Source organism: Notamacropus eugenii, chromosome 5, assembly GCF_028372415.1.
Source record: "Notamacropus eugenii isolate mMacEug1 chromosome 5, mMacEug1.pri_v2, whole genome shotgun sequence".
NCBI lineage: Eukaryota > Metazoa > Chordata > Mammalia > Diprotodontia > Macropodidae > Notamacropus > Notamacropus eugenii.
The window spans coordinates 338,570,489-338,590,060 of record NC_092876.1 but is presented as its reverse complement, the minus strand read 5'-3'; the positions used below and the strand labels follow the sequence as shown (position 1 = coordinate 338,590,060).

Here is a 19,572-nt window from a genome sequence, read left to right as displayed (position 1 = left end):
GTTATTGTTTTTTTTCCTCAGTGGGGGAGTGGGAAGCTAAGAGAGGACAAGGTGGTAAGAAAGAAGGAAAGAAGAAAGAGTGTCACTGAAGCATCTTTTTAAAAAACTAGATAATAGAAGGAAGGGTAGAAGGAAGTGCTGACGAGCAGGACAGCTTTGAAAGTTAAAGGCTAAGCTGAATACACGTGCAAAAGGATGAGGAAGGGAAAGGAGGGAGAGAAAAAAATTTGGAACTCAAAATTTTTTTAAAATGTAAACTATATATTTTTACATATAATTGAGACAAATAAAATATCCAAAAGAAAAGAAATGAAAGCTGTATATAATAGAGATCCACAGTTTCACATACAGTCCTCGTTTTCTGTTCTACTCTTTATATAGAAATGAGCACTTTATTTAATGTTTATTAAATTCAAAATAAAAATAAATAAATACATTTATTTTTTTAAAAAGTCTAGGATAAGGTTGGATGGCCACAGAGATAGAACCAGGGTCAAGTTATGGTAAGAAATATTTATTGAGCTTCCTAATGGTTGGACAGCACTATATGAGGTAGAGTGTGTGTGTGTGTGTGTGTGTGTGTGTGTGTGTGTGTGTGTGTGTGTGTATGTGTAGGTGTGTGGGAAGTGGGGCTCTGATACCAAAGAAGTAGAAGATCAAGTACCAGCCCAGTAAGAATTTATAAAGCTAAATGGCAGTTCTATCTAAGCAACTCCTCTATTATAGAGGGCAGATGTAAAGAATTCAAGTGAGATAATGTACGTAAGAAGCTCCCCAACCCTGAATGTACTATAGAAATACTAGCCATTATTATTATTGCAACAATTATTTTTATAATCAGAGTAGTTTAATGTCAAAATTAACAAGACACCCTTTTTAAAAATTTCAAATTGTACCCAGAATTTAAGCTTATCTTGCTGAGAAGGACAGTGCGTAAAAAACTGAGTGTGCTCCTGGCCACTGACTTAGGATATGAGCTAGGGCATGTACAATCCTTCTAGATTGCCTCCAAGTTTCTGATTATACAAAACCGGATGGGAGAAATGCAGGAATTTTGAACAGAAATAGATTCTTTACCATCAAATTCAACTTGAGGCTTGGAATAGAGAAAAAGGCGGGATATTCAGACTCCCTTTAACCCAAAGGCCCAAGAAAACTTTTCTGGGGTTCAAAATTTTTGGGGAAACCAAAGATGTGTTTTCAATGCAGATGAATACCTTTTATGCAATTTGTCCTCTTAAGAGAGTCACAGGGCACTGAAAGGTTAGGTGACTTCCCCAGAATCCCATAGTCAGTGAGTGTCAGAGACATGACTTGAACCCAGGTTTTCCTAACTTCAAGGCCAGCTCTCTATCTATCAAACTAATGGAGGTCAAAATGGAGCTTCTGGACGTTGGTATTGCTCTGAATTGCCCATCACTAGCCTGAAGTGGGGAGGCAGAGGAACAGAAAGCAGCAGATTCTCCCTCTATTTCCCCAGCTCACTTCCAGAAAGCTTAATCTGCATTAGAGATCCCTAGGTTTCTAACTGGAAGTGATATTTCTGTGGCAGAAAGTGAACATACAATTCATACCAGCTATTTTTCCCCAAAACCTCCCAGTTCCAGTCACCCTGAAACTGTTTAGCCTCCACGTCATTATTAGCTCCAAGGACAAACTCCAGGTTGCTATTCAAGTGACTCCTACCAGGCTAATCTCTAAAAGAAATACCCATACAAGAAAGAGGTCTCATTCATCATGAGACTTGGAGGAAGTGATGGCCATAGGTTTAAAGGCTACTCTGTGGTGGGTCAGTTTAGGACACATCTGTAGCTATCCAAAACCAGACCAACCATGAGGGTGGGTGGAAACAGACTTCATGGTAATAACAAAAAGGACAGAAAAACATTCACTTGGGCTAAAATATAACATGATCTTTGACATCACCCTTGATATTCAACTACTTGTCTAATCCTCTAATCTTAAGGGAAAAATCCACACTGATGTTTCATTAAACAATGACTTCCTTTTCTGAATTCCATTCAATGCCTTACGTAGCTGTATTTACATATATCTGTCTGTGAATTCACTTGCTCTGCAACTTAGATCCAGAGCAAAAACACTCACTATGGCCACTAGTAAATACCCTAAAGAGTTTCATAATTCTTCAGTCATTACTTGGCACTTTCTGAGTTTAAAGGGCTGGTCACAGTGTAAGAAAAATTATATATGTAAATCAAAGTACTGAATTACAGATTTTGCCCTTCATGAAAGAGGAGAGACTTGGAGTCTGCCAAAACAAACTCCAAATACATCCTTTTCCCTCTCCCCACAACTCAGCCAAAGGCCACAGCCATTTTCTCCATTACATTTACTCCAACAAAAATGTTTTTAAAATATCTCAATAAATCACTTTCCAGCAGCTGAGCAGAGGTAAGAGACTACACCCATACTTAGTCATGCATGTATAAGTCACTACAAAATGCACTGCAAAGCTTCTTAGGCATTAAAAGAACACATAATATAAACAGTCCAGCTCAGAGTACAACAATTTAACCCAAGGGAGAAAGGGAACAACCCACAAAAGAGTAATGAAAGAGCAGAATTACAGAAGTGTTGGAGGTAGAAGAAATTTTAGAGAGTTTGTCTAGCTCAGTGCTCTCATTTTGCAGGGCAGGAAAGTGAGGCCACAGAGGTAGGGGAGCAGGCCTATGTCCCACAATGATTAAGTAGAAGAACCAGATTTGATCTCGGGTCCTCTAACTCTAGGCCAGTACTCTCTCCACTCTACCACACTGTCACTTTCTGAATAGTATACACTTCTGTAGCTAGCTGAAGTTTAGAATACAAATATATATGTACACCCAGGTATATGTGTGTGTGTGTATATATATATGCATATATATATATATATATGCATATATACATACACACACACACACACACACACACACACGATGCTGGTATACCACCTGGAAAAATACAAGGGTACATTCAACATCAGGATTTCCCTTTTAGGGAGATCAGGAGCAAAAAAAGACAGGTCTGTTGAGGCAGCCTAGTATAAGAGCATAGGATTTGGAATCAGAGAACCAAGGTTCAAAGCCTCACTCTTTTACTTGTTACCTACAGGAGCTTAAATATATCACTTAACCACTATGAATCTTATTTTTTCATTTTTAAAATGAGGGTATTGGACAAGATGATCCTACTGTGGCTATAAATCAGTTTTGAATACAAACATTTACACACAAAAATACACACACTCAGAACTTCACACCAAACATTTTGCAGTTTCACATTTCTGCATTTAATATCATCAAAACTGCCGCTGAATTCCTGCAGTCCGCCCAGCCACTGTCAATAGATAATGTGTGAGCTATCCTCAGACTGTGACTGAATTGCATAGATGAGTTCATCTGCAAGTCAGTTGTTTGGAACTCAACACAGAAATAAAGTGGTAGTTGGGATGCCAGCTGGCCCATGGAAGCCCTCTCAACCTACGATGCAGCTGAACTATAGTTAAATCTAATACTATAGCCTCTCATTTTTCAATGGAAGAATACATTGCTTATTCCAAAAGGGAAGGTGGTAAGGTGGTAGAACGGATAAAGTTCTGGGCTTGAAATCAGTACAACCTGAGTACCTCAGACACTTACTAGATATGTGACCATGAGAAAGTCACTTAATCTCTCTCAGGCTCAATTTCCTCATCTATAAAAATGAGAGATTTGATTCAATGGCAAACATCACTTAAATAAGAATATCTATAATACAAATATAAAATCCAAAACAGGATCATGCCTAGCCTCAAGGAGCTTACATCCTTCTTGGGGAATACAACATTCACATAATAGGTAAATACAACACAAGGAGCATCAGAGCACTGGCAATTGGGGGTGGAGGTGGCCTGAAAAGGTTTTGCAAAGGCAGTAGCATTTGATGTGAGCCATAGAGGAAGCTTAAAGATTTTTAAGAGGCAGAGGTGATGAGAGAATTTGTTCTAGATCTGGGAGAGAGCTTACAGAAATAGAGATAGAATGCTGAGTGAGGGAACAGCCATAATCCAGTTTGACTGGATCACAGCCTTATACATAGAGAACATCACTCCAAACATTCTGCAACTTCACATCTCTGCATTTAATATTCATCAAAACTGCCACTGAATTCTACAGTCCTCCAAGTCAGTGCTAATAGATAGTGTGAGCTAACTTCAAATTGTGAATGAGTTACCCACAGTCTCTTTCACATACAGGAATAATATAAATGAGGTCTGGACAGCGATCTTGTGGGAGGCTCGAAGTATCATGTTTAAGAGTTTCATGTGTCTTGAGGAGGTAGAATAGGGAAAGTCAATAGGGGAGTGCTGTGGTCAAACCCATACCTTGGAAAGATTAGTTTGACAACCATGTGAAGAAAGGATTGAGAGGAGAGAGAACTGAAAGAGAAGAGCCATTTAGGAAGGAAGTTATTGTAACAGCCTCTAGGCCACATGTGGCAATGGTTCTCCACTCTTATAATAGTCCAATAGCTTCATAATGAGGGCCCCAGCTAGTTTGGCGGCCTAGTGAGAAGTGAGAAGGAGATAGATCTGAGATGTTATAGGGACCTGGCAATTTATTGGATGTTGATAGTGAAGGAGAGCAAAAAATCTAGAATCATTCAGAGGTCGCTAACTCAGACAATGAAGTATGGCAACAGAAATAGGGAAGTATGGAAAAGGATAGATTTAAAGGGAAGAAATAGTGATTTCCATTTTAGACCTAGGAATTTTCTACTGTGCCATTTACCTGGATCAATTTTCACATAGTAGAGGCAGAGAAATCTCTCAGGGCATGGAAAGCAACATTTTTCTGGTTACCATGAGTAATGGCTGTTGCTGACATCTTTGGTTTGGAGGAGGAGATCAAGAGAGCTACTTTCAGAGGTTCTGTGGCTCTCCTAGGGTTTTGTTGTTGTTGTTGCTTATTTTTACTGCATTCCATTGTTTTAGTTTTCAATTTAATTCAATATAGAGCTCTGGCCTAGCTACTGGAGGAAATCTAAGACAGTGCCTGTCTAACAGTATTGCAGGTGACACCAAACTGGGATGCCAATACACTAATATGATACAAAATTATACAAAAGTGCACAAGAGAGGTATGTGTTGAGTGTTCTGCCACGTTTAAGGAAAGACAGGCCATTCTTGGCAAGGATTTAAGTCTTGTATACTACATTCTCCCTCTTCCTACATAGAAGGGCATTAAGGCAGAGATTCTACTTGATTTGAGAAATTCAAGTCTGTGCATCAGACCAGTGTTTGTAACTCAAAACAGTCAGATTGCTGCTTTTGCTGCTTCAGGATATCAGAGAGGCAAACAGACAAAAAGATGGAGAGGGAGACTGGCAGATGGATGGAAAGAGATGGAGACAAATAGATGGAGAGAGAGAGATGGAGGGAAAGACAGAGACCAACAGGGAGGAGACATGGGGAAGGAAAGGATCAAAGGAGGAGCAAATTAGAAATATCTGTATCTGTTTTGCAGCATAGAAAACCACTTCCTGGCTAACGCTTAAGGCTATAATGGGAAGTTTAAAGATTCATATCAAAGGCTTTATAAAGGTCAGGCTTCTAAATTTGGCTCCAGAGAAGAAAAAACATATACTTTCCTCCCTTCAGTGCAGAATTGGGGACTATGAGTATGAAATGTTGAATATACTGTCAGATAGAGCCAGGGTGTTTGTTTTGCTTATACATTGAGGGCTTTTTAAAAAAAAAATCCATTTAAAATCTTTGTTACAAGGGATAGCTTGCTGAGTATGGAAAAAAGTGGGAAAAGGGTAAAAAAAAAAAAAACCAAATCCTGAAAAACAATCTTGCCCTCAGAAAAGGAAGTATTACATCACCAAATATGCCTGTGGCTGGCTGATGCAGCTACCTAAGCCTTAGTGTTCATGAAGCCAAGGATTTGTGTTGGAACTCCATTGTAGACTGGTTACCTCCACAACCCCAAATTGTACCTCTAAACCCAGTAAGCTAGTCTGTGTTATTGGTCCTAGTTAAAGGGTGAGCATGCAGACTTAATCCATCATCACTCCCACAGAAAAAGCTAACAGCACAGACCCTGCTGCTGATGGTTGAGAAATATCCCTATTGTGTATGAAGAACCAGCTTCCTGCACATGAGTGTACATGTTGAACATGTCAAATCAGAGCTGTTGGTGCTTCAAAAGAATACCTTATATTTTCCTCCTAACATTGCTAACTATAATTATGGGTCTATCCAGTCTATTCTCAGGAGAAGAATGTCAAATAACCAGTTTTGATGGCTATATTAATCATGCATCTCTGCAGAGAATTAGAAACCTGATAGCAGAACACAGATCTCCTGTAACTATCCCCCCCAAGAAACTTTTAATAAATGTATCTTAGTTTCTTCCATTAAGAAGTATTTATTCTTCCACCCACCCATTGAAAAGAAAAAAAATCACATAACAAATATGCCTACTCAAACAAAACAAATCCCTATATCATCCATCTTGAAAAATAAATGTCTCATTCTCTGAGTTCATCACCCTCTGTCAGGAGGTGGGCAGCTTACTCTATCATGGATTCTCTGCAGTTGTGGTTGGTCGTTGTATTGGTCAGCATTCTTAAGTCTTTCAAAGTTGTTTGTCCATGAACTGTTGTTACTGTATAAATTATTCTCCTGGTTTTGCATACTTTACCACTCTCCATCAGTTCATACAGTTCTTTCCCAGGTTTTTCTGGAAATATCCCTTTTGTCACTACTTGGGATACAATGGTCTTTCATTACATTCATGTACTCTATTTTGTTCAGCCATTACCCAATTAATAGGCACCCCCTTAGTTTCCAGTTCTTTTCCACTATAAAAATAGCTGCTATACAAGGCTTTTTCCTCTTTTTATCTTCTTTTAATCATCTCCTTGGGCAGCTAGGTGGTGCAATGGATAGAGCTCTGGGCCTTGGGGTCAGGAAGACTCATATTCCTGAGTTCAAATCTGACCTCAAACATTTACTGGCTGTGTGACCCTGGGAAAGTCACTTAACTCTGTGTGCCTCAGTTCCTCATCTGTAAAATGAGCTAGAGAAGGAGATAAGCAAACCACTCCAGCATCTTTACCAAGAAAATCCTAAACTGGGTTACCAAGATTTGGACACAATTCAACAACAACAAATCATCTCCTTTGGGTTGAGGTCTAATAGTATCCTTGGAATTCTTTAGGAAAGAACTTCACAAGGATCTTTATAGTCAACTGAAGACTAAGAACTGGAGTTCCCAGATAATACAAAGACCCTCAGTCTTCCTCCCCTGCTCAGAACTCCAGCCTTCATGCAACCTGTGGAGCTACCAGGACACAACACCAGCCTTCACTGGTCTGACCCACCCTACTACTCTTCAGGTTCTGATTAAGATCACTTTTTGCTTTAATTACCCTCTGTGGACCTTTTTGCCCGTGCCTTTTATTATTTTGGTCCTCCTTCTCAGCAGATAAGAAACCAAACCATCATGGAGTTGGTCAACAAGCATTTATAAAGTACCTACTATGTGCCAGGCACTATGCTGAGCACCGGGGATACAAAGAAAGACAAAACTCATCTCTGTTCTCAAGGAGCTCACAATCTAATGGAAATAGTACTGGATTTAGAGATGGAGAATCTGGTTCAAATCCCAGCTCTGACACTACCCAAATGACCTTAGGTAACTCAGAACTCATAAACTATAAAATAAGGAGGTTGGCCTAGATGGCATTGAAGGTCCTTTCCATCCCTGTATCTATGATCCTATGAACTACAGGAGAAACAGTGTTAGAGCTCCACCAGGAAGTGTAATGGTCACAGCCTCTCCCCAAGGACACAGCTGGACATTTTCTTACTTAACACAGGCTTAAGAATTTTGCTGACACAGCTCCTCACTACAGATCTATATAAGATGATTTTTTTTTATAGAAATGGATTTCCCAAATATCCCAGGCCCATCTAACTTAATGGTTAGTCACACTATCATTAAAGTTTCCTCTGCATAAAAGATGGGAGAGAGAGGGGGAGATGAACTCTATAACCATAGGAAGTCAAACCTGTATTTGAGGATGCCGGCTAGAGATTGTTAAAAAAGAAAAAGTTCTAGCATCCTCTGGCACGATGGGCAAATTTGGAGACATCTCCACTCCAAATGCTCACATGGACTATTTATGCTCTACCTGTGGCAGAGCATTCTGAGCTCATACTGGTCTGATCAGCCACAAATGGACACACCGTACCTTGACTCCAATACAGTGATATCACTTCAGTCTTCTTTGAGAATGAAGGACAACCAGCACCGACAACCCACTTTAATTCTATAGTAATATCCCATGTAGTTGTTTGGTTCCACAAAGAAGTCTACTCCTCCCACAATGTGCCTGAGATATACTTAAATGGCATATAAGATACTGCTTCTACGGGAAAATTGAATTACAGATCAGAGTTCCAGAAAGGAATTGTTCCTTTCCTTCCTGCTCTATCCTGAAGAGTGGGGCTGAGCAGGCTCTCGAAGAAGTGTGGGGGGAGGAATAGGAGCCCCAAACCTATTGCTAAATCATGTCACCTGAGGTAGGGGCAAATACTTCTGCTCGAGACCTACGCTATGACTCACTGAACTCTATTGGTAATAGAAGTATTATTATCCCATTTTACAGATGAAGTCCAGGAAGGCTGTGACTTGCCTATGGTTACCTAGTTAAATGTCAGAGCCAGAATTTTAATCCAACTTATTACTTCCTTTAAAAAAAAAAGGGCAGGGGGTGGAGCCAAGATGGCAGACTAGAAAGACATACTTACACAGGGTCTCCCCCCACAGCCCATAAAATACTTGTAGAGAGGGACTCTCAACAAATTTTGGAGCAGCAGAAGTGGAGAACAACAGAGTGGAGGAGATTTCCAGCCCATGGTGACCTGAAAGGCCCACAGAAACGTCGGTTGCTCTGGACACAGAGCCAAACACAGAGCCCAGCCCAGTCTTGGCCAAGCACCACGGGAGGAGATTCTGGGAGGACATCTCGGGGGCGGAATCTCCAGTTGCAGTAGTGTATCCTCAGATCCCTTGGCCCACAGGTGCCAAAGGTCAGTGATGGGGTTTTATCAGCTGGCCAGGAAAGGAGAAGGGCCTTCCCATAGCCATAAAAACCCCTGGGGGCACTGAAGAGCTGAGTCTTACCTCAGCCCTGTGTGGAGGCCCTGGTTGAGCTGGTCTTTGTCTCAAACTGAATGGTGGCCTTGCCCATCCAGCTTATCTGAAAACCAGCTCCCAGGGCTGACTTGGGAACTGGAGGCCAGGTGGCTGTGGAGAGGCAACTGCTAAAATTCTGGGCATAAAAATCCCTCTCTGTGTCCAGACCAGTACACACTTGATTGTGCCACCATGGAGGAACTGAGATCTCACAGATTCCCAGAGTATACCCTACTCTTGTTAAAGGACCCAAAAGTCAAGTAACTGGTTGGGAAAATACCCAAAAAAGGGAAAAAAAATAAGACCACAGAAGGTTACTTTCTTGGTGAACAGATATCTCCTCCCATCCTTTCTGATGAGGAAGAACAATGCTTACCATCAGCGAAAGACATAGAAGTCAAGGCTTCTATATCCCAAACATCCAAAATAAATATACCATGGGCTCAGGCCATGGAAGAGCTCAAAAAGGATTTTGAAAATCAAGTAAGGGAGGTGGAGGAAAAACTGGGAAGAGAAATGAGAGAGATGAAAGAAAAGCATGAAAAGCAGGTCCACACCCTGCTAAAGGAGACCCAAAAAAATGCTGAAGAAAATAACACCTTGAAAAATAGGCTAACTCAATTGGCAAAAGAGGTTCAAAAAGCCAATGAGAAGAATGCTTTCAAAAGCAGAATTAGCCAAGTGGAAAAGAGGTCCCAAAGCTCACTGAAGAAAATCGTTCTTTCAAAATTAGAATGGAACAGATGGAGGCTAATGACTTTATAAGAAACCAAGAAATCACAAAACAAAACCAAAAGAATGAAAAAATGGAAGATAATGTGAAATATCTCATTGGAAAAACAACTGACCTGGAAAATAGATCCAGGAGAGACAATTTAAAAATTATGGGACTACCTGAAAGCCATGATCAAAAAAAGAGCCTAGACATCATCTTTCATGAAATTATCAAGGAAAACTGCCCTGAGATTCTAGAACCAGAGGGCAAAATAAGTATTCAAGGAATCCACCAATCACTGCCTGAAAGAGATCCAAAAAGAGAAACTCCTAGGAACATTGTGGCCAAATTCCAGGGTTCCCTGGTCAAGGAGAAAATATTGCAAGCAGCTAGAAAGAAACAATTCAAGTATTGTGAAATACAATCAGGATAACACAAGATCTAGCAGCTTCTACATTAAGGGATCAAAGGGCGTGGAATAGGATATTCCAGAAGTCAAAGGAACTAGGACTAAAACCAAGAATCACCTACCCAGAAAAACTGAGTATAATACTTCAGGGGAAACCATGGTCTTTCAGTGAAATAGAGGACTTTCAAGCATTCTTGATGAAAAGACCAGAGCTGAAAGGAAAATTTGACTTTCTAACACAAGAATGAAGAGAAGCATGAAAAGGTAAACAGCAAAGAGAAGTCATAAGGGACTTACTAAAGTTGAACTGTTTACATTCCTACATGGAAAGACAATATTTGTAACTCCTGAAACTTTTCAGTATCTGAGTAGTTGGTGCGATTACACACACACACAGAGACAGAGAGCACAGAGTGAATTGAATAGGATGGGATCATATCTTAAAAAAATGAAATTAACCAGTGAGAGAGAAATATATTGGGAGAAGAAAGGGAAAAATGGAATGGGGCAAATTATCTCTCATAAAAGAGGCAAGCAAAAGACTTTTCAGTGGAGGGAAAAAGAAGGGAGGTGAGAGAAAAACATGAAGCTTACTCTCATCACATTCCACTAAAGGAAGGAATAAAATGCACACTCATTTTGGTATTAAAACCTATCTTACAATACAGGAAAGTGGGGGAGAAGGGGATAAGCAGGGTGGGGGGGATGATGGAAGGGAGGGCAATGGGAGGAAGGAACAATTTGAAGTCAACACTCTTGGGGAGGGACAGGATCAAAAGAGAGAACAGAAGCAATGGGGGGCAGGATAGGATGGAGGGAAATATAGTTAGTCTTACACAACATGACTATTAAGGAAGTCATTTGCAAAACTACACAGATATGGCCTATATTGAATTGCTTGCTTCCCAAAGGGAATGGGTGGGGAGGGAGGGATGCAGAGAAGTTGGAAGTCAAAGTTTTAGGAACAACTATTAGGAAATAAGAAATACAGGTAATGGGGTATAGAAAGTTATCTGGCCCTACAGGACAAAAGAGAAGATGGGGACAAGGGAAGGGAGGGATGTTAGAAGAGAGGGCAGATCAGTGATGGGGCAATTAGAATGCTCACCGTTTTGGGGTTGGGGAGGGGAAAAATGGGGAGAAAATTTGGAAGCCAAAATTTTGTGAAAATGAATGCTAAAAGTTAAATAAATAAATTTAAAAAAAATAAAAAAGGGCAACTAATTTTTAAAAATTTAAATTAAATAATTAATTTTTCGCAATTACATATGAAAACAAATTGTAACATCATTTTTTATTTTAATTTGAGTTCCATACTCTGTCCTTCTTTTTCTCCCCTCCCTGCCTTATTGAGAAGGCAACTATTTTTCTAAGTCAGTCATTCAGGGTGTTTATGAAAGAGAGGGTGAGAGAATATTTATTTCCTAGTGTAGTTTGACAAAAGTACACTGATTTTGGAACTAAAAGTTCTGGATTTGAATCATAGCTATGTTTTTTATTACCTGTGTGACCTTGGGCAAGCTACTTCCCTTTGTGCCTCAGTTTTCTCATCTACAAATTGAGGGAAATAAACTATATAAACACTAAGTTTCCCTGGAGCTCTATGCTCTTATACAAAAGTTAGACTTAAGCCAAGGACTGCCATATAATATATGCTGCAAAACTAGAGTTTAAAAGGCCTTCTCAAGCCCCATATAAAAGGATGTCGTTAACAGAAAGATTGAAAAGAAGTATGGAGAGGGAGTGATTGATAAGTGGTGAGAGCCATTTATATGTTGAGATCATTTTTAATCTAAAATTTTTTCACATTTCAGACAGAAGTTCAATCTTGTGGATGTCTATAATTAGGTTCATAATAAACTATTTGTGAAGGAGAAATAAATAAAAAGATTTAACTACAACACAGTCGTGAGTGTGGACCCCCTTCCCCAAGCCCTGCCAGGACAGAACTACTCCTGGGGAGTTTCTCTCGATTACTATCATGAATCTGAGGTATTGTTACTTCTTTTCTTTCTATTTCAACCTCCTTGACTAGGGGGGAAGTTAAGAGGGAGAGTGAAGGATATCTGGAAGCAACAGCTGTCATGTATACCCAGGGTAAGAGAAAGGTCCTGAGACACCCTTCTAACCAAATGGTTTCTTTTCTTCTCTCACTGCAGTGAGAAGTCACAAGAATCTTCTCTTCCCAGAGATCAATGGCAGGATCAGCCCCAAGGACAGGCTTGAACAGGCAAAACTCCTCAGTCAAGATGTCCCATCTGAGTCATGGTAATCAATTAAGATATGTTGGAAGCCGGATTTGAACTCAGGTTTTCCTGACTCCAGGCCCAGAACTTTATCCACTGAGAGTTGAAGCACTCCAAAACAGATTTCTTCACAATGGATCAGAATACAACAACTCATTAATTCCATTATTACATAATGTTCACAACTGTGAAAAGAGCACTGGTTCTAAACTCAGAGGGCTTGGGTTCAAATTTTGTCTCTTGACACTTACTATCTTTGTGACTGTGGCCAAGTTGCTTACCTTCCCTGGGCTTCAGTTTTCTCCTCTGTAAAATCTGTTATCTAAGGTCACTTCCCTATCTAGACCTACACTATTCACTGAATTCTATTGGTAATGGAAATATTATTATCCTATTTTACAAATGAGATGTCCAGCAAGACTGTGACTTGCCTACAGTCACCTAGTTAAGTGTCAGAGCCCATAATTCCCAGTTCACTATTCTTTCCATTACACAGGAGGCAAAAATAAATAGAATGCGAGAGGAGAAACATCTGGAGAATCTGTTATCTAACTTAACTATGTACCCATTTCTCTTGTTACAAGGAGTTATGTTTTTCTTTTTTTCATGGGGGAGGTGAGTAGAAAAAAGCTAAAAATGGTGTTACTACAGAAAAGGGTCACTGAAGCATTTGAAATGCACAGAAAGGAACAGAAGGAAATTTAGAGGAAAATAAAGACCAGTAGAATGACTTTGAAAGTAACATGTTGAATTTATTATGTGCTTTTTTCAAAAAACAAGCTGCATATAATAATAAATTCCTGGTTTCACATGTAGTCCCTTTATTTCTGTTCTACTTTATATCTGGAAAATATCTCCATTTTTGGTATTTGTTGAATTCAGCATAAAAAAAGTTAAAAGATAAAGGAGAAGGAGGAAAGAGGAGAGTAAAGCACTTACGTTGTATGCATTAACAATCAGCTGGATGATATTTCTGGAGTCAGCATGTAGAATCTCCACAGTAGTTCCAGGTATTAATGCTGTAAAATTCTTTGAAAAGGAAAAAAATAATTACAGGGTTTTTTCTTCCACTTTTATTCCTTATGCACAAAAGAATAATTACTGAAGTACAATGAATTGAAGAAATTCCAACAATACTTGCCTCTGCTCATTCCTCTCTAATTAAAAACTAGGGCAAGGGAGTGGAGTGACTGAAATGGGGGGAGGAGGGGCTGATGGTGGTATCTCCTTCTCTGTGGTTCTCTCAGGGAAATAAAGGAGAACCACATTATTTCTGGGATTATTTGAACGAGGTCTGTGATGATCTCTTCAAGACACATGATTCTTTAAAAATCACTTCCTTAAAAAATTAAAACTGTCTATAATCATATGAAAAAATGCTCTAAATCACTATTGATTAGAGACATGCAAAACAAAACAACTCTGAGATACCACATCACACCTGTCTGATTGGTTAACATGACAAAACAGGAAGATGATAAATGTTGGAGAAGATGTGGGAGAGTTGGAACACTAATTCATTGTTGGTGGAGCTGTGAGCTGATCCAAGCATGCTGAAGAGCAATTTGGAACTATGCCCAAAAGGCTACAAAAATGTGCATACCCTTTGACCCAGAAATATCACTTCTGGGACTGTATCCCAAAAAGATCATAGAAATGGGAAGGAGTCCCACATGTACAAAAATATTTACAGCAGCTCTCTTTGTGGTGGCCAAAAACTGGAAACCAAGGGGATGCCCATCAATTGGGGAATGGCTGAACAAGTTATGGTATATGAATGTAATGGAATAATACTGTGCTATGAGAAACGATGAACAGGAAGACTTCAGAGAAGCCTGGAAAGACTTATATGAACTGATGCTGGGTGAAAGGAGCAGAACTAGGAGAACTTTGTACACAACAACCACAGTGTGTGAGGAATTTTTCTAGTAGACTTAATATTTCATTGAAATACAAGGACTTAAAAAATTTCCAATGGACTCGAGGCAAAACACCTTCCACATCCAGAGAAAGAACTATGGAATTGGATCGCAGATAGAAACAGACCATTTTCTTTTGTATTATGTGTTGTTCTGTTTTATTTTACGGTTTCTTCCATTCATTTTGATTCTTCTATGCAATATGTATTTAATAGGAAAGTATGTGTAGAACCTATATAAGATTGTACAGCATCTCAGGGAGGGAGCGGGGAGGGAGGGGGGAATGGAAAAAAAAATAAGATATATGGGAGTGATTGTCGAACACTGAAAACGAATAAAATAATTTAATTTTTTAAAAAATCACTTCCTTAGTGACCACCATTTTCCCTACCAACATCTTCCTGCAGTTCCACCTGCTACATCTAAACACAGGTAAGGTTTATCAGAACATATTCCTCTGACTCTTTGTTCAAAATCCAAATTGAAATATTTTCAAGAGCCTTAAATGCCAATGATTCTCTTTTCAAGGACAATTCAAACAAATCAACAAATACTCCTCCTCAAAAGACCTCTGAGTACCACTGAGTAAAATTTTGGAAGAAGTGCTGGATTAAATCTGAGAGACAAGCCTTCTTCCTCTTACTGATTTATGTACCGATGTCTACGGTAGCATCAAAGTAAAGAAACATTCAAAATTCAGCAGACTACATATCACTTTCTTCTCATTTCCTTGACTAATGTAGAAGTTAAATGAAAGAGTTTATGGAAAAACCACCCTGGATAGTGTTTTTAAAACTTATTTTGGTTCAAGATGTTCAGAAATAAGACCTGGAACTTTTGGGAAAAAGAGTGCTAAGGGAATAAACTCCCCACACCCTACTTGGCAAAGATTATATTCAGTGTTAAAGACCCATTGATCAGAAAGGATAAAAAAATTAAACCAGTCATCTTAACTAAGTTATGAAGGACTGGGCTGGAAAGGAAAACGATTTACATGGATAACATGCTTTGTCTGGTTAAACTAGATTTTATTAATACAGGGAATTCTAGGACAGAAAGTTCCCTCTAACAGTGCAAGTATCTCCAAATCTTAGAGAGTTTCTCTAGCTTTAATTTTTTTTGTTATTTGATTTATTTTTAGTCTTCAACATTCATTTCCATAAGTTTTAAATTTTCTCCCCCTCCCTCCTCAAGACAGCATGCAATCTGATAAAGGCTCTACACAGAAATTCCTATTAAATATGTTTTCACATTAGTCATATTACATAGAAGAATTATGAATGGGAGGAACCATGAGAAATGAAAACAAAACAAAAAATTGTCTGCTTCATTCTGCATTCTGTCTCCGTAGCTTTTTCTCTGGATGTGGATGGCATTTTCCATCACAAGTCCTTTGGAATTATTTTAGGTCCTTACATTGCTGAGGAGAGCTAAGTCTGCCAAAGTCAGTCATCGCACACTGTGACTGTTATTGTGTACAATGCTCTCCTGGTTCTGCTCACTTCATTCAACACAAGTTCATACAAGTCTTTCCAGGTTTTTCTACAGTCCGCTTGTTCATCATTTCTTATAGTACAATAGAATTCCATTATATCATATACTATAACTTATTCAGTCATTTCCCAATTGATGGGCATCCCCTCAATTTCCAGTTCTCGGGCACCACAAAAAGAGCTGCTATAAATATTTTTGTACATGTAGGTCCTGTTCCCATTTTTATAGGATACAACCCTAGAAGTACTATTTCTGGGCCAAAGGGTATGCATATTTTTATGGTCCTTTGTCCATAGTTCCAAATTGCTCTCCAGAATAATTGGACCAGCTCACAGCTCCACCAACAATGAATTAGTGTTCCAGCTTTCCCACATCTTCTCCAACATTTATCATTTTCCTGTTCTGTCATGTTAGCCAATCTGATAGGTGTGATGTGGTACCTCAAAGTTTTGATTTGCCTCTCTCTCTCTTACAGAGTTTCTCATAATCTCATCAAGAGATTATGCGACTTGCCTACACATACAACTTTTAATTGTGAGAGGAAGGACTTGAACTCAGACCTCCGTGACTCAGAGGTAAAGACTCCAGCCACTAAGCCACACCACCATTTTAAGATCTTATTTTTGGCAGGCCAGGAAAAAAAGAACATGATGGTGGCTTAGGACAGTCTCAGTATGTAAAGGAAAGAAATATTTCTTCTCCCACATATGCAAAAAAAAAAAAACAAAACCCATAGGTGAAAAAAATGAGAAGAATAAAAGAATGTTTCTACCATTTTTCCCCAGCATTTAGAAACTTCTTAGAGCAAAACAGGGTGGGAGGAGGTGAGGACCTCAGGAAAAGGTTGAGTGGTATTTTACCAAAGATAATCACATTATTTTTTGACTACAGACTAGGAAATGCAGCAGAAAAACACATTTAGTCAAAAGGCATTTTTTTTCAGCCTCTAGGCCCCCAGGTAAAGGGAAGTGGTACAGACATTCAAAGGTTAAGAGGAGAAAAGAGATGTAACAAGCTGCTATTCTCTGGTTGCCTGGGAGCACAGGTTCCCTGGAGAAGTTCTCATAACCTTTCAGGTTAAAGAATGTAAGGCTTCAGAGCTGACTTGATTTTTGTTTGTTTAAATGAGCACATGCTGTCTAAGTAATGACAGGTTCTACCTTCCACCTGGAAAGAGAAGGAAGTCTTAATGAAGAAGAAGGGTTAGAGGAGGAGGAGGAGAAAAAGCAGGTGTTGCCAGAGGTTAATCTTACCTCAGAGGTTCAATGGTGTCATAAGGAAAGACACTGGACAAAAAAAAAATCTTTCTCTAGATTACCTCACACAGAGTTAAATACAGAGACAGTTTTCCTCATCATGCTCCTTCTTGAATTCCTACTTTACATTCCTCCTCCTCCCCGTTGGCTTCCTAAAGTTACTTCAATCACTCCAGAATAACAGCCCACACTTCTATATCACTTTAAGTTACTAGCTATAGGACCTCCACCAAAGCACTTCCTCTCAGGAGCCTCCGATTGCTCCTCTGGGCTATCATGATTTCCTGTTAGAGCATGTGTTCCAGGGTAAGGACAAGGTTCCTCCTTCCTCTCAATCGCCCCCAGTCTATAACATAAGGACTTCGCACATTCAATACTCAATCAATGCTTCTGATGAATCTCCCCCCGCCCCCTTCCACAATTTTAATCTCTCTCCTTCAAATCAGAATTACCTCCCAATGTCAGGGAGCCCATGCCCTTAAGCTCTTTACCTTGTATAGCATGTAATGGTTCTTTGTCACAGCAAACATCAGATGGATGTTGTTCTCTGCCAATTTCTCTCCAAGAAGAGCAAGCGACGGATAGTCCTAGGAATAAGACCCAGAAAAATCTGAGACTTTCCAGAGGTCATGGAACTGGATTCTGGTGTCCACTTAGCAGTTTAATCCTTACTATGGAGGAGACCTCTTTTATAGGGTGGATTTCACAGTCACTACCCACAGCTTATCAAACAGGAAGGAGGACACCCAGGAAATTCTTCAAAAGGGCAACCTCACTTTATCTACAATCTATGAGAGTCTGTGGACCCAAAGCAGAAACTCTCAAAGTGGTAAAGGAAATTCTTTTGTTTTCCTATACAGTGAACTGAAATCTGCCTCTCTTTAACTTTCCCATGTAGGCTTCTTCTCTGGGCTTAATGCCCATCCTTTTAAAATATATAACAGCATGACAGGAACCTCAACTAGATGGTGCAAGATTCCCTTCTGTCCACAGGAATCTAATCAAGAAAAATTTTAATTCAACAAATGGAAATAAAGGACATATAAAGGATGAGGGTATATGAGAGTCCAAACACCTTGAGAGTTTGGAATGGAAACCTAAGTGGAGGCCTAGAGGCAGGGTCCAGTGGACAATTAAGCTATTCTCATCATTGGTTCAATCATGAAAAAAAGAGAACAAGATACTGGGTCAAGAAGAAACCTCCAAGAGCAACTATTGTGGTCCACTTACCATCTGCTTGGATGCAGTATATTCATTGGCCTCATTCAGATGGCATTGACCATCATGTGGCTGCACCAGGCCTCCTAGTTTGCCATCCAGGGCAATGTGTGGCACATCATCTGATGTGAACACCAGCAAGTGCAGAGCTTCCTTTCGCCAACCAATCTTCTCCTGTAGGAAGAAAAGACAAATGAAAATTCCTGAGCTCACCTGGGTCCTTCTCCAGTCTATTCCTCAGTCATTAGCCAAGATCCCTGACTGCTCTTCAAGGTCTCCAGAATGAAGGCTTCCAGGTGAGTGGCTTGGCACATCCACCTATAAGCCATTTGTAAGAACACTGGGAAGCATTCCAGAGAGGTGTTGGCAGAGAAACATCTTGGGCAGGGGAAGCTTGCATGAACTTGGACAAGTCTCCAGAGAAGCCCTTGTCCAGGTTGGCCTGTGAGCCTTCTCTGTGTAATTCCACACATTTTCCAAACCACTAAAAGTATTCCTGACTGTGAGTTCTTCTCTGAAATGCATTCTTGTAAATTACTTACTGTATTTACCCAACATGACTTCACTGACAGTTGTTGATTCTTGTGACTGAAGTGATTACCTGGCCAATTGTGGTCATTAACTGAGTATCTTAGTCTTCCTTATGACACTCTAAGTGGACTCAGGAGAATGTGACCACATGACCCTAAGGAATTTTGGCCTCTCAAGTCTTTGGACAGATGTGTTGCCCAGTGCCCTGAGCAAGTCTGTTTTATGGGTACCAATAAATACTAGTGGAATTAAAGCATTTCAGCAAACAAATTAAGCTTATTTTCTCTTTTATTACCTCATTATATGAAATCCTATTCTCAATACTTCTTCTAAACTGGGGTATTTGTCCCTACAAAAGCTTGTCATGTACAATGCTGTATTATCCAATTGAAATATTCCAGAAATAACAGTGTTATTAAAAAGGTAGATTGGACACAGAACAACTTTACGATACTTAAAAATGCTGCTCGGCACCAAATGAAGTTTTTTTTATAAAAACCAATCTCTTCATCCTATTTCATTTCTTATGGACATATATGCATGGCAAACTCTAGAATTAATTTCCTTTCATATTGAAGAGGAAGTAAGGATAAATA

General features: G+C 39.5%; 1 protein-coding gene across 1 annotated transcript in view; it reads right to left on the bottom strand.

Moving 5' to 3' along the window:
* The window catches only part of ITGB5 (integrin subunit beta 5), a 207,611-nt gene that overhangs the window by 78,564 nt on the left and 109,475 nt on the right, over window positions 1–19,572 (bottom strand). Inside the window, exons 6-8 of the mRNA XM_072616713.1 lie at window positions 18,458–18,619; window positions 17,719–17,814; window positions 13,498–13,587 (exon numbers count right to left, since the gene is read on the bottom strand). Of these exons, the coding sequence (XP_072472814.1) occupies window positions 13,498–13,587; window positions 17,719–17,814; window positions 18,458–18,619 (348 nt within the window). The remainder of the gene's footprint in view (window positions 1–13,497; window positions 13,588–17,718; window positions 17,815–18,457; window positions 18,620–19,572) is intronic.